General features: G+C 40.5%; 1 protein-coding gene across 1 annotated transcript; it reads right to left on the minus strand.

Moving 5' to 3' along the window:
* Positions 1 to 3,826: 3,826 nt before the first annotated feature.
* Positions 3,827 to 7,661, minus strand: LOC124053194 (NADPH oxidase organizer 1-like). Its single transcript, XM_046378204.1, has 8 exons — positions 7,461 to 7,661; positions 7,261 to 7,341; positions 7,093 to 7,165; positions 6,571 to 6,754; positions 6,275 to 6,483; positions 6,044 to 6,151; positions 5,709 to 5,826; positions 3,827 to 5,398 (listed from the first exon to the last, which is right to left on the minus strand). Exons 1-8 carry the CDS (start codon positions 7,533 to 7,535, stop codon positions 4,741 to 4,743), a joined length of 1,506 nt encoding a protein of 501 aa, XP_046234160.1. The 5' UTR covers positions 7,536 to 7,661; the 3' UTR covers positions 3,827 to 4,740.
* Between the last annotated feature and the right edge of the window lie 5,833 nt (positions 7,662 to 13,494).

Genomic DNA, 13,494 nt, shown 5'->3' on the forward strand with positions numbered 1-13,494 from the left:
AGCTTGTAAATATCTTGTTGCTATTGTACTGTATGTTGATTTCAAATAATAACGTATTATTAATTATTATTATTGAAGTTAATGGTTTAAAAGCCCACAGATGTATTATTTAGGAACTGTATGAAAATGATTGGGGTGGGGGGCTCCCCAGTGTCATCAATAATTTTCTTAGTCTTTGCCTTTGATTTATTGCAACACTGTCCTCCAATATCTTAAATTTATATAACAGAAATGAGTTGGTACAATTTGTTTCATTATAAATAACCTAAAATGCAAAGTATACACATGTATGGTTATGTCGCCATGCTTAGTTTAATATTCACATTGATATTCTAACAGAAAGGAATTTGAATTAGTTCTGATGATGCGTAGGCCTGTACAGCATCAGATTAGATAACTGTCGGCCATATCTAAACTGATTGCAAGATGAACTTGTAAAGAGAAGGCCAGTATCATCATTTCCCATTCCTTGAGAATGACACAGAAGCATTTTCTGATCTGAAGGTGGGTGTGTGTGCACGTACAAATGCAGTACGCATATCAAAATGACAATGCTAGGTCAAAACATTTTCACATTTAGACATACCAATAGAATTTGATCAATGATCAGCATCAGCTTATACCTACGGATTCTCTCTAGAGATGAACGGACAAGCCCATTACAGTTTCATAAGTCATCACCTTAGAGTCTGGTCTGACATGAATAGGGAGTCTTATGTCATTAGTTTTATATAATGGCCATGAGAACATAGTGCCAGTTCCTGCCTGTAATTCTTTCCACTTGTTTCCTTCTTAGCTCCTCTCTGCTGCTGTTGTCCTTTGTGTAACTCAATTATACCGCATTGCTGCACACGTGTGATCGCTTGACACATTCACACACAACATATTACATGTGGGTGTGTGCACATACAAATGCAGTACGCATATCAAAATGACGATGCTATGTCAAAACATTTTCACATTTAGACTTTAAAATAGGGGCGGCATAGTGGTGCAGTGGTTAGCACTGTCCTCTTAGCAAGAGGGTTCCAGGTTCGAATCCCGGTCTGGGCCCTTCTATGTGGAGTTTGCATGTTCTCCTTGTGCCTGCGTGGGTTTTCTCCGGGTACTCCGGCTTCCTCCCACAATACCAAAAACATGCACATTAGGTTAATTGGCTACTCTACATTGCCCCTAGGTGTGAGTGTGAGAGTGTGTGGTTGTCTGTCTTTGTGTGTTGGCCCTGCGATTGACTGGTGACCAGTCCAGGGTGTACCCCGCCTCTCGCCCGTAGTCAGCTGGGATAGGCCCCAGTTCCCCCGCGACCCTGACGGATAAGTGGTATAGAAAATGGATGGATGGACTTTCCAATAGAATTTGATCAATGATCAGCATCAGCTTATACCTATGTCCTGATGGGAACTCCAATAAAAGAAAAGGTCATTTATTTTGACCCGTAAACCCTAATTGAAAATAGTAACACCATGTTAAGCTTAGTGATTCTCTCTAGAGATGAACGGACAAGCCCATTACAGTTTCATAAGTCATCACCTTAGAGTCTGGTCTGACATGAATAGGGAGTCTTATGTCATTAGTTTTATATAATGGCCATGAGAACATAGTGCCAGTTCCTGCCTGTAATTCTTTCCACTTGTTTCCTTCTTAGCTCCTCTCTGCTGCTGTTGTCCTTTGTGTAACTCAATTATACCACATTGCTGCACACATGTGATCGCTTGACACATTCACACACAACATATTACATGTGGGTGTGTGCACATACAAATGCAGTACGCATATCAAAATGACGACGCTATGTCAAAACATTTTCACATTTAGACTTTCCAGCAGAGCATGCCAGAACTTTGTGTCTTTGCTTTGATTCTTATCCTTATTATCTCAGTACATTTGGTTCCATAAACACACAAAAAATGAAATGTCATGCCAGAGGTGCAGAAAACACCAACTGTAACTGTGGTGTCAGCATCTTTTAGGGTGCATTTCACTGTTACTCTAAGGGTCTCTTAAAACTGTTTTGGTCTTTCTGTCTGGCAACCATTTGAAGCAGAAATACCTGAAAAGATATATCCAAATATCTGCTCTTCAGTATTCATTACACACTTATGAATCTTGCTACTTGCTCAAATTTGGGCTCTTTTCTGTCTTCACTGATGCTGAATGGATAGTTAGCCTGACATTCTCTGCTGGTTGCCAGGTTCAGAGTGGAGGATGCAGCCTGTCAGTGGATTGTTGTGTGATTTCAAGAAGGGGATATAACCTTGCTTGTCATTCACTTAACTTGCCAATGAACTTCCTAACTGGTAGATGTTGTTGCTATTATTCTAATTAGTTTGTTTGTTTATTATTGAGTTTTATTGAAAAGCGCTCTGTAACTTTAGTGAGAGGTGCAGATATTCGGGAAACATTCTGTTTCTACTATCTCTACTAATGAATGAGGGAATATTGCTGCAAATTAGATTTTATTAACCTGTTTGTTTGAAACTTACAATGAACTTGCACGAATGTGCATGTGATTTAGAATAAGATAAGAATTCAGTACATATTGTACATAAAGCTGCAAGCACATATTCATACCATGAGCAGCAATACAAAAATAGAAGGTAGTCAACTCTTCAGGTGTGCTGACAGTTTGTTAACCACACCCGTCAGATTTCAAAAGATCATTGGAAAGTCGTTTAAGAGGCTGTCATGCAGGCATTCACCGTGTTCACTGGTGTATACTCTGCTGTTGTTAGGCTGACCTGTTGGAAGCCATATATTAACTTTCATTAGAAGAAACTATGTGTTAACTGTGTTAAAAACTGTGATAAGAGAAAAGAGGGATACATAATATAAAATTAAAATATTAAACTCTTCAATTGCAACCATCTATCTGTTTCATGAAACATATACGTTGTCTCATGTGTGTATCATGGACAGTACATGTATTTCACAATCAGATTTCGCCATCATTTAGAACCATGTAATCTTCAATATTATGAAACACAAATATTAAAAATAGCTCAGACATGGTTTTCCTGTTTGACAGGGGAAATTACCTGGAAAAAAAATGCCACACATACACTGTCAATCATACCAGGGCTATTTTTTCTGTTTGCGATGTCTTCTAGGATTCTATTCACCTGTGTTTAAGTATATTTATGTGCAGTACATAAGATAGGCCAAAATTCTCTTTTAAGATGACCTAACATTATGTTCAGAATGTGAATGTGAAGAAATAACAGTAGTGAAGTTATGCCAAAGAAGTATTGTAGACCCCCCTCCTGCTCACACAGTGCACCCATGACTGTACTCCTGGACACAAAGAGAACTCTGCATGCAGACGACACCACCATCCCTGGCCAGATTACAAACAACAATAAGAGTTCATATCAAGAGGACGTCCACAATCCTGAGGAGTGGTGCACAGACACCAGCCTGCTGCTCAACTTCAATAAGAGCCCAGAAGAGCCCAGACCAGGATTCAAACCTGGAACCCTCTTGCTGTGAGGCAACAGTGCTAACCACTGCACTTATCTCAAAATCCATTTTGTTTATGTATGAAGTGAATTAGCTAGCTAGAAACATTCAGAGATAAATCCTGCACTTCTTTCTTATTGATGGCAAATTATTATACTATATTCCTCATATTTCATTTTTATAACTTATGTTTTAGGTTTTATTTAGTTTTATCATTTAGTTTTATTGTAAAGCACTTTGTTACTCGAACTGAATTAAAAAAAAAAAAAAGACAAAAAGGAAAAAAGAAATGTAGCCAGAGGTGCAGACACTTGTAAAAACATGGTGCTTTTGCCTCTGTACTAATGAATGAGGGACATTTCACTACTTTGTCACAAATCTGATTTTATTAACCTGTGCATGTGAAACCCACACAAAGGCTTGCACACCTTGCTCTTACATGTTAAAATTCAGTACATAGCATGCATAAGGCTGCAACCACATATTCATATAATAAGCGGTTGTCAAGGTAAGGTTGTCATTAAATACAATCATGCTGCAGAATAAGCCATTCCTTTCTGTCTGCTGTTAGCTTGTTTACCACATCCCTCAGATTTCACTGTGCTGATTTGAAAGTCAGTTAAGACGCCTTCGCACAGGCATGAGTCTGTGTATGCTTTTCAACTTCAGAAAGAAAGAAATTAGTTGAATACAATATACAAGCAGGTAAAATAGTAAGAAGTTAAATAAATGGCGCATATTAATTAAGTGATATGTTTTTCTTCTGTCATCATTCAACAGGTTGAAGTTACAGCTGTGCCCTGATCTCTATGAGGATACATTTGAGGAAAGAGGAATACGTAAAATACAATGTAAATATTTAACCTCTTCAACTCCAACAATCCAACACTCCAACACCTTAAGTGGCTTTAAAACTAGAAAAAAAACCCATTGTTTTACCACTGCATGAAAATGTCACCTATACATTTTCTTCTACCTGCTCCCTTGAATGCTTCACTGAAGCTACAGTCTTACGCTGAGTGAAATATTCGTACCTAGGACGCTTTGTTCCATTTGATCAACTGCAATAGTTCTAGACATTTTTTCAGACATAGACATTTTATGGAATTCATTGTACAGTTTTCTTTTATGCACAGTGCTGCACAAGCCTCATTTGACTGACCCATAGACCCATGAAAAGATCTGTGAAGTTGAATAGTTTAAACTTACATGAGTTCATAATAAATCAAAAACATTGTAGTAAACAAGAGAGTATGATTAAGAATTTATTTTCAAAGCCATTCCCTAGCGACTGTGGACTGACTCTGGCTGAATCTGAAGCCGGGTCTTAGTGGACAGGGCTGCCTTGCGAGTCATGGTGGTGCAGCGGGTCAGGATCTCCTCAGTTTTGGGTCTGGGTGGCACTCTGGGAGTGACTGAGGCCGTCTCACTGCTGTCAGAGGTGAAAGATTCAGAGCCCTCGGAATTTGTACTGGAGGTGCGGCTACAGAGACTGGGATCAGGGCTTCTGCGCCCACTCTTGTTGACACTGGGCTGGCGACGCAGTTGCTGCGCTTCCTCTTTGAAATTTGAGGATGAGTCACTGTTTGAGGAGAGGCCAGAGAAGCTGGACTCTCTGCTTGTGTTGATCATGCTGTGTGCATGGCTGTCTGAAGTTGAGGCACCCCTCTCCATCTGCGTTCGCAACCAGCCGTCAGAGAGAACATCCAGAGATTGGGCCTTGTGGAGACGCCCTGGCGCAGGTCTGGGCTGATCTGCAGAATCCAGTTGCAGGTTTATTTCTTCATTGATGTTGGATTGATAAGAAGCCTGAGGTTCTCTGGTGGTTGCCAGGTTCAGAGTGGAGCTATGCAGGTTTCTCTGCAGGCTGTAAAAGCCTGTCCGTGGGTTATTGTATGGCTGCAGGTACATAGAGGGGATGTAACCTGTCTTTCCATTGAATCTGAAGAGAGGATTGCAAAAAAGAAAGGATTTTATTTCAACCTGTGAATCATAATTCAACATGGTAACAGAAATGACATTTCATTATGTGTGGGGAAATCTGATGCTGTCTGATGTGGTCTATACCTCAACTTTTATTTTGACTACCTTAACTATCTTTCAAATTCTAGATAGGCACTGATAAGTGTGTGATATGTTTGCATTAAAGATACTGAAAGGTCACTGATGATGAATGTCACTACAACCTTTTTTGTGTTCATGTTCCCTATAATCTCTATTGTTTGGAGTGTAGATAGTAAATATTGGGATACCTGATGAGCCACCAGCCATTGTCAGACTTTCTCAGCACCTCAACCACAGAGCCAATGGGCACAGAAACCTCGTCATCCTTGTTAGTCAAGTAATTCTTCACGGCACAGTACAGGGTACCTAAAGATAGCAAGAAAATAAGCTCAAGCAAAGAAGCAGGTACTGCTGTACAGCTAAAATCTGTTTTGAAATGTGGTAAAATGAGGACACAGATTGTTTTTCTAAAAATTTCAGTTTTGGTCAAAGGGAAAGGTCAGTGGTTAAATAGTGCTCCCTAGTGGTGGTAGTTTCTTTCTAGGATACAAGTGTGTCCTGCGACTACAAAGAAGTATCACACCTCCTAGCTGGAATCCAGAGTCATCATCTCCTTCTGCATCCCATAACTCCAGGTAAGGAGCAGGAAACCAAGCCAAGCACTTATTCTCGTTTTCCACCAGCCACCACCCTGGAAAGGAAATAAAACATTTCAGCATAACAGAAATGAGTCAGGTAGACAGGGAGGTCAGGGTTCAGAGACGGTGGTTTGTCACATTAAGATCAAATGCTATATGAGAACTACAGCACTGACCTGCAGGGTCTTTGATCAGGACATCCAGTTTCTCATCCACAGCCACCTTGAATGGACGATTCTTGGTGTCTTTTGTCTCATAAGGAGCCACACAGCGGTAAGTCCTGGTGACAAAAGGGTGGGTGACGCTGCTTGCATGCTGACGAGCCGCACCACCTCCTCCTCCTCCACTGCCATCGGGCAGATCATCAGACAGCAGGATCACGATGCTGTGTGAGAGAGAGAGGCTACATTGAAAACAGAGCTCCTATCAAACCTCCAGCGTAATCCGAGCTAAACGCTGATGACAAACCCACCTGTTCTTGGTGAAGTCTGACTGCAGGTCATGGTCTTTGGGCATGAAGAACTGTGTGACCTCTGAGCTCTGAGTCACAGTTATGTCGCATTTCAGCAGTTTGTCGCAATAGTTTTCCAGGAACTTCATGCGTTGGACAGATCGCTTGGATCCTTTCTGCTGGAGGCTGTTCTTCCTGGCCTTCCCTGGACAGAGGAGAGGATATGGTTCTGAGATTAATACTGCATTCACTGAGAAAGCGAGGAGCAGATGAACACTAAATGCTCCAATGCCCCATTTTTTTTTTCACAAAATGCATGATGTATTTACAACACCAATACAACAAAAAGATGTATTAAGGATACGACCTATTTCATCTTTAGACATCCTCAAGGTGGAATGAGGCAGGCTAAATGAACCAGGTTTATTTTATTTTGCCCTTCCTTGCATTACTGGCTGCTTATACCGCGATGTGTCACGGCTGGGAGAGAGTTTAAATAGACTGTAATCAATGAGATGTAACAAACAGATGAAATAATCTTACCTCTAAATTTGGGGATCACTCTGTCATTTCTCCGGAAAGGGTTCATATGAGGGAATCTCTTTTTCAGCTGGCTCTGTTTAAGAAAAAAAATATGTTGTTTTTTAAACATTATTACTACAACGTAAATAGCACACTGAATACATTAAAAGCATTTTTTTTTTTACTTACATGAAATTTCCTGAAATTCTGAAAGGACCTGTAGATAATCACCTCAGTCTGGTCAGACCACAACACAGATATCATGAACATCTGGAGAGAGAGAGAGAGAAAAGGGATCAGACACAGAGACATCATCGAATACAGTAGTGTTATTTAACAGCAATAACAATAATAAAAAAATAAAAAGTAAGCCTCAGGTCTTAAATCACCTTGAGTTTTGGTGTGTCCCTGAGAACGGCTCCAATGATGCGAACACTGATTACAAAGCGCTGTTCCCCGACCATGGTTACGCTTCTCTGTGCTCCTGCTCGCTGGATGAAAAGCTGCTGCGTTGACTTCAGTCTCAGGATGAGCTCCTACTGCCGCTCTGCCGCGGTCATGCTGCAGCTCATTTAAATACAGGTATCGCAGTACAGGGAGGGAGGGAGAGGGAGGGAGGGAGGGGCGCCGGAGTTGTGAGTGAAGCCATCTGAAGGCTGAAAAGGATGCACGTATCCAAAGGTGTGGCCAGCAGCAGCAGTCACTCAGGTGAGGCTGGATATTCCATCACACTGGTTAGCGTCACAGAAATTATTCAGGGGAATGCAGACGAACTGGATGCAATTAATTTCAGGAAAACATAGCCTACAGACATGTGTCCATAGAAAAAAATGTCCAAAAAAATGCTTTTAGCATGAAGAACTCACTTTCTGTTGGCGTGCTTGTTAATCAGTGTAGACTTTTACGACAATAGATAAGAATAATGTTTTCACCATGTATAATAATTTCTATGTTGAGGGGCCAGACGCATTGCCACAGATCCCACCCACCCGGGCAACGAACTGTTTGTACCGCTTCCATCAGGAAAGCGTTTCAGGAACATTAAAACCAGCACCAACAGACTCAGGGACAGCTTCTGTAAAAGCAACAGCCCACCTGCAGTGAAACACTCACATTCCACCCCCTACAGGAATTTCACACATGTACCCCCCACCCAGCCACACTCACAGCATACCATAGACTGGCACCTTAGTGCACCTTATCTTTTCTTGCCTGGAGTTTTACATCTTCATATTTTTCTTAAATGTTCATTTTAAATATTTTGTGCTATTTATTTAAATCGAGAATCACTCCAAATTTTCGTTATGCTCGCATAATGACAATAAAGGCTCTTGAATCTTGAATCTTGTTGGAAAACCTAGGGCTTTATTAGATTTATTTTATTGCCTTAAACCCATTAAGAGCAAATAATCAGTACATTTAAAGAAATTAGTATGTAGGGCCAGTGGTAGTACCTTTAAAGTGATGATAGCCATAGAGTACTTGTAGAGTACTCGTACTCTACTGGTGTCTACATACTCTACTGGTATTTGATACCTTTTTTGCACTTGGTTTGTGTCCATGGTGTGAATGGAAGCATTCTGGAAAATGGCTGCACTAAACTGTCAACTCAAATACACCAATCTCAACTTCACTCCACCACAGACTCTATGGATTATAGCTGCTGTGGACGTGGCCCAGTCACGGTATTGTATTGCACGTGTGTCTTAAATTTCAGGAATTACTCCATAGCCCTTATCATAATTAAAGGAGCTGGAATAAGGATATTGACTTTGTCGTGGTATTTCCTCGCTCTGACCGGACTCTGTTTATTTTTGTCAAGATTTCATTGCATATCAGCTGCTCCGCTCCTGTTTTCCTCATTCGCTTCCCAGCATCTCCTGCATACTCAACTCCTGTAATTAAAACCATGTGGCACGTGCAGTCACTTGACACTCGTCATCTGGCAGCAATATACCTTATCAGGAGAAGCTGTGGAGAGCTGTGTGTGAATGTGTGTCACTGAACCTGCCTGAACAGGTAAGAACGTGCATGTGTGTGTTTGGGGGAAGGGAGCAGGTGTTTCTTCAAAGTGAGGATTGCATGAGAGGGCAGGAGTTAGACGGGGTTATCCTGACCATTTATTAGATGGACGGGGGTGTGGAGTCCCTGTCTGAAGTGATGCCAGCATTCTATCACACACACACACACACCTTTTGTATGTGAAAGGTCAGGACTGTCCAGCTTTGCACACAACCTGAGAAGATGTCAACACCTGAGAGTAAGAAAGAGCAGGCAAAGGCACAGAGTGTGTGCAGAAATGTGTACAAATAAAAAAAAAACACACATAACACACACTCATGCACGCAGTGGCACAAGGGGGAAATGAAATGTAAAAAATACATGAACTCTTTGGCGTGAGTTGTACACATTCCTGGCAGGATGTTTTAGCCTTTGATGTCTGTGACTATACCCAAGTGGTAGATCATGTCTCAGAATGTGAGTTCAGACTAGTGCAGCAATGTCAGTCTTATGCACACCAACTAACTGCTATCTTTTGATATGCTCCATTATTAACTGGTGCTGGAACTAGTGTTAGCAGGCAATTTGATTGCAGGATTTGGCTGCAAAAGTGTGCATTTTGGGAATTAACTGTTGGGTTTTCTGCACTACCAGTAAATTGTCTATGATTTGCCAGTTTCAAACAATTCTTTGCACAAGGTGAGGCACCAAACAGTAACCACAACAGAGGTGTGTCCACTCAGCAACTTTCAGTTCAGTTTATTTACATAGCACCAAGTCACAACAAAAGTTTTCTAATGACACTTTCCAATTAGAGCAGGTATAGACGAAACTCTGTAATTAAATTTTGTGATACAGAGAGCCCAACATTTCCCCCATGAGCAAGCACTTGGCAACAGTGGGAGGAAAAATTGCCTGTAAGTGTAATTTAAACATGCAATTTATTAATCAGACTATATAATTTTAAATCATATCACAATAGACTACCACATAATTAGTAAATAAACCAAAGTCTAAAGTCTAGTTTATCATGACAAACTTAACTCATCATCAATAACAAGTGGCAGAAAATCTAATCATTCTCTTTATTAGTTCATGGGGACATAATTTAAACGCATAACGACTATTAATTTAATTATATGATCTTTTAAAACACATAGGTCTACTTTTATGGACTGTGGAAAAGATTGATTTTGGGGTGTGATGGGCAGTGATTCATTGGTAAAGCCACAAGGTCATGACAACAATGTTTCCTCAGAACAATGAACAATAGTGGATAGTTTAGTTGATGTTGAAACAGACATTTCTTTCTTCTTAAACTCCCATAACACAATGCATCCATGGTACTTGTGCCTGTCACGTCATTTTATTTTTGTTGATTTGAAACATCTAACTGATCAATTCCTTTAAATAAGCATGAGCATATTATTTCTCCAAAACTGTCCCACGACGGCTGAGAGCCCCATTCACGAAAACATTCATACGACTGTAAAAAATCATTTTCTTTTACTTTGACTGTCAAGATGTTTTTTGTCTTCTGTCTTCTGTATTTTGTACATGTGCATTCTTCAGGGCACTTCCAGAGAAGACGCATGTGGGCTCATAGATTATCTGTGCCAGTAATTATACAGTTGAGCTTAATAACTTCTTCCTACCTTAAAAATTACAAACATCTGAGCCAGGATTTTCCACATAGCACTACACAGCAGCATTATGTTTGCTTTACAGGGACTTCACAATCGCTTCTTTGTTTGAGTTGACAATGGAAATGTCAAAGAAATTGTCCAGGTGCATGGCTCATTCATTTCCCTCTATCTTGACTGAACATTTCTGGGAATATGACTGTTAACTTCTTGTAAAATCCTTTGAATGAAAAAGAAAAAATGAAAATGAAAACAAACTTTAAACATCTGCCCTGACGGACTTCACATATTCATGAGTGTGAACAGATAGTCAAATGTTACAGATTAAGTGTCCTGACCTTTGTTCTTTTAAGCTTGAACGAGATTCTAATTGCAAACAACTAGTCGTCCCTGTCGCTTTGTGATGATTAAGGAAGTCATTTGTGTTGTGCACGTTGTTTACAGTAGGGAAAAGAAAACCCACAAAACACACAGGTGAGGACGTGACAGAAAGCACAGTTTACTGCTTCTGGCACAGCCTCCGACAAAACACCACCACTTCTTGTGAAGGTAAGACTTTTTTTAACAGGCCAAGTAAATATTGATCAGATAAGATGTATGTATATCCAGATCACGGCTATCTGCTGTGATAAGTGTTACTGATTAATAGAAAGTCCTGAACTTGAACTTGACAGTTGTTAACTGATGCCAAGTATTTGGTAAATAAACATTTTTATGGTCCATTTTTTTTGTTAATAGCGAGACTTCTTTAGCTACGACCTTATTGGTAATGTGGCTGAAGGTTGTCCACAGGTTTTCACAGAAGTAGGGGGAGTCAGTGATAAAAGGGTGAGCAGCCACTGAGCAGTTTATGAACCTCTCACAAAGAGACGGAAGCTGTGCCGCCTTAAACAAACCACCAGTTGTAATTCCCCGGTCACTGATGGTAAATATTGTGTTTAGTTGGTGCAATCACACGTGCACAACAACACCCAAGGCAAAATTTACCTGAAATCTGTTGCACCCCTGATGAGCATGAGTCACCCAAAATATAAAAGGCAGTGCTAGAATTACATGTGTGATTCACAATTCCTGAAAATGGTGAAAAAAAGTCAGAATTTCTGTGTTATTCTATTAAGTCCTGGTTTTACTGTTGGCATATTTCCATCCTCTGGTATGTTTCCTCAGGTGTGACAGCCTTGAGATTCTGACTTGTTGTGATCAGTTTTTGGCCTTTTAGCCTTCATTTCAGATAGGACAGCTTAGAGAGAGAAAGAGAACAAAAAGAAGGGACAGGAAACTGAGAAGTGAAAAGACTGATGACATGCAGCAAAATAAGAAAGCAACCCACCCCCCTACAGGACTTCACACATACACCCTCCCCCGTCTAGCCGCATACACACAAACAGCATACCCTAGACTGGCACTAAGTGCACTTTATTTACCTCACGTGTATTTTGTGCTTGTATTTTTATATTGTTTTTTCTTAAGTGTGCAATTTTAATTTTCTGCTGCTATTTATAGGTGTGCTTTTAAGCCGAGAATCTGCACAAAATTTCGTTATGCTTGCATAATGACAATAAAGACTCTTGAATCTTGAATCTTGAATCTTGAAGAGACTTGAAATCAAGCCCAGGCCGCTTGAGTGCTCTGCTTCTGTACTGGAGCCGCACTATGTATTAGATGAGCTATATTTTCTTCATTACACATCTGAACATTTTCTTTGTGCATGTATGTGCTGTGTAACCTGTTACTCGTCTTCTTTCTTTTGTGCAGGACATTATGGCCATTTAAAATAATAAGCTCCTCTGTAATGACTACATATTATGTACATTATCCATCACTGACTACACCTTAATTCAATTTAGCAGAGCGTCAGGAGTAGCTCTAATCTGTTCGTTCTGACAAACTTTCCATCTCTGCAGGTGTTATTGTGACCTTTCATTTTTGCTGCCACTTCTTAGGCCTTCAGTTTGTTTTGACAAATCTGTTTAAACAGATGAGGCTTCTCACAATACGAACATGTGACATTTTCCCTCTCTGAGGCGATGTGCAAAATAAAATGAATCATTGCTTATGTTGTGTTGCATAGTAACATAAATTCACCATGAAACAAGGAAGACAATGGTGTTTGACAAACTGACTCTCAAATGTACTTCCTTCCGATAAGTGGGTTTTACCCACTCTTGAGACACTTAAAGGGAAATCCATCCATCCATTTTCTATACCACTTATCCGTCAGGGTCGCGGGGGAGCTGGAGCCTATCACAGCTGACTGGACTGGTCGCCAGTCAATCGCAGGGCCAACACACAAAGACAGACAACCACACACTCTCACACTCACACCTAGGAGCAATTTAGAGTAGTCAATTAACCTAATGTGCATGTTTTTGGTATTGTGGGAGGAGAGGGAGGGAGAAAACCCACGCAGGCACAGGGAGAACATGCAAACTCCACATAGAAGGGCCCAGACCGGGATTCGAACCTGGAACCCTCTTGCTATGAGGCGACAGCGCTAACCACTGCACCACCGTGCCGCCCTTAAAGGGACATTTCAACCCAAAATCAAAAATACATATTTTCTCTCTTACCTGTAGTGCTATTCATCCATCTGGATTGTTTCAGTGTGAGTTGCCAAGTTTTGAAGTTATTGGCTGTAGAGAACAAATGTAATGGAAGTCGATGGCACTTCACAAAGGGCTGAATAAGACCAAATGGGGAGCATGCATTACAAAAAGTAGTGGTTCTACTTTCTTACCTTTTTCTTTCTTAGTTGACCAAAAACATTTGGTGATGCTTC

The sequence above is a fragment of the Scatophagus argus genome, chromosome 21 (genome assembly GCF_020382885.2).
Source record: "Scatophagus argus isolate fScaArg1 chromosome 21, fScaArg1.pri, whole genome shotgun sequence".
Lineage (NCBI taxonomy): Eukaryota > Metazoa > Chordata > Actinopteri > Scatophagidae > Scatophagus > Scatophagus argus.

What these genes read in the sequence shown, in the direction of transcription:
- LOC124053194 (XM_046378204.1), bottom strand. Translation starts at nt 7,535, where the DNA reads ATGGTCGGGGAACAGCGCTTTGTAATCAGTGTTCGCATCATTGGAGCC. An exon ending in TCAGACTTCACCAAGAACAG is followed by an intron (nt 6,484 to 6,570) that starts GTGGGTTTGTCA and finishes TCTCTCACACAG; the next exon opens with CATCGTGATCCTGCTGTCTG. An exon ending in AATGGCTGGTGGCTCATCAG is followed by an intron (nt 5,399 to 5,708) that starts GTATCCCAATAT and finishes TCCTCTCTTCAG; the next exon opens with ATTCAATGGAAAGACAGGTT.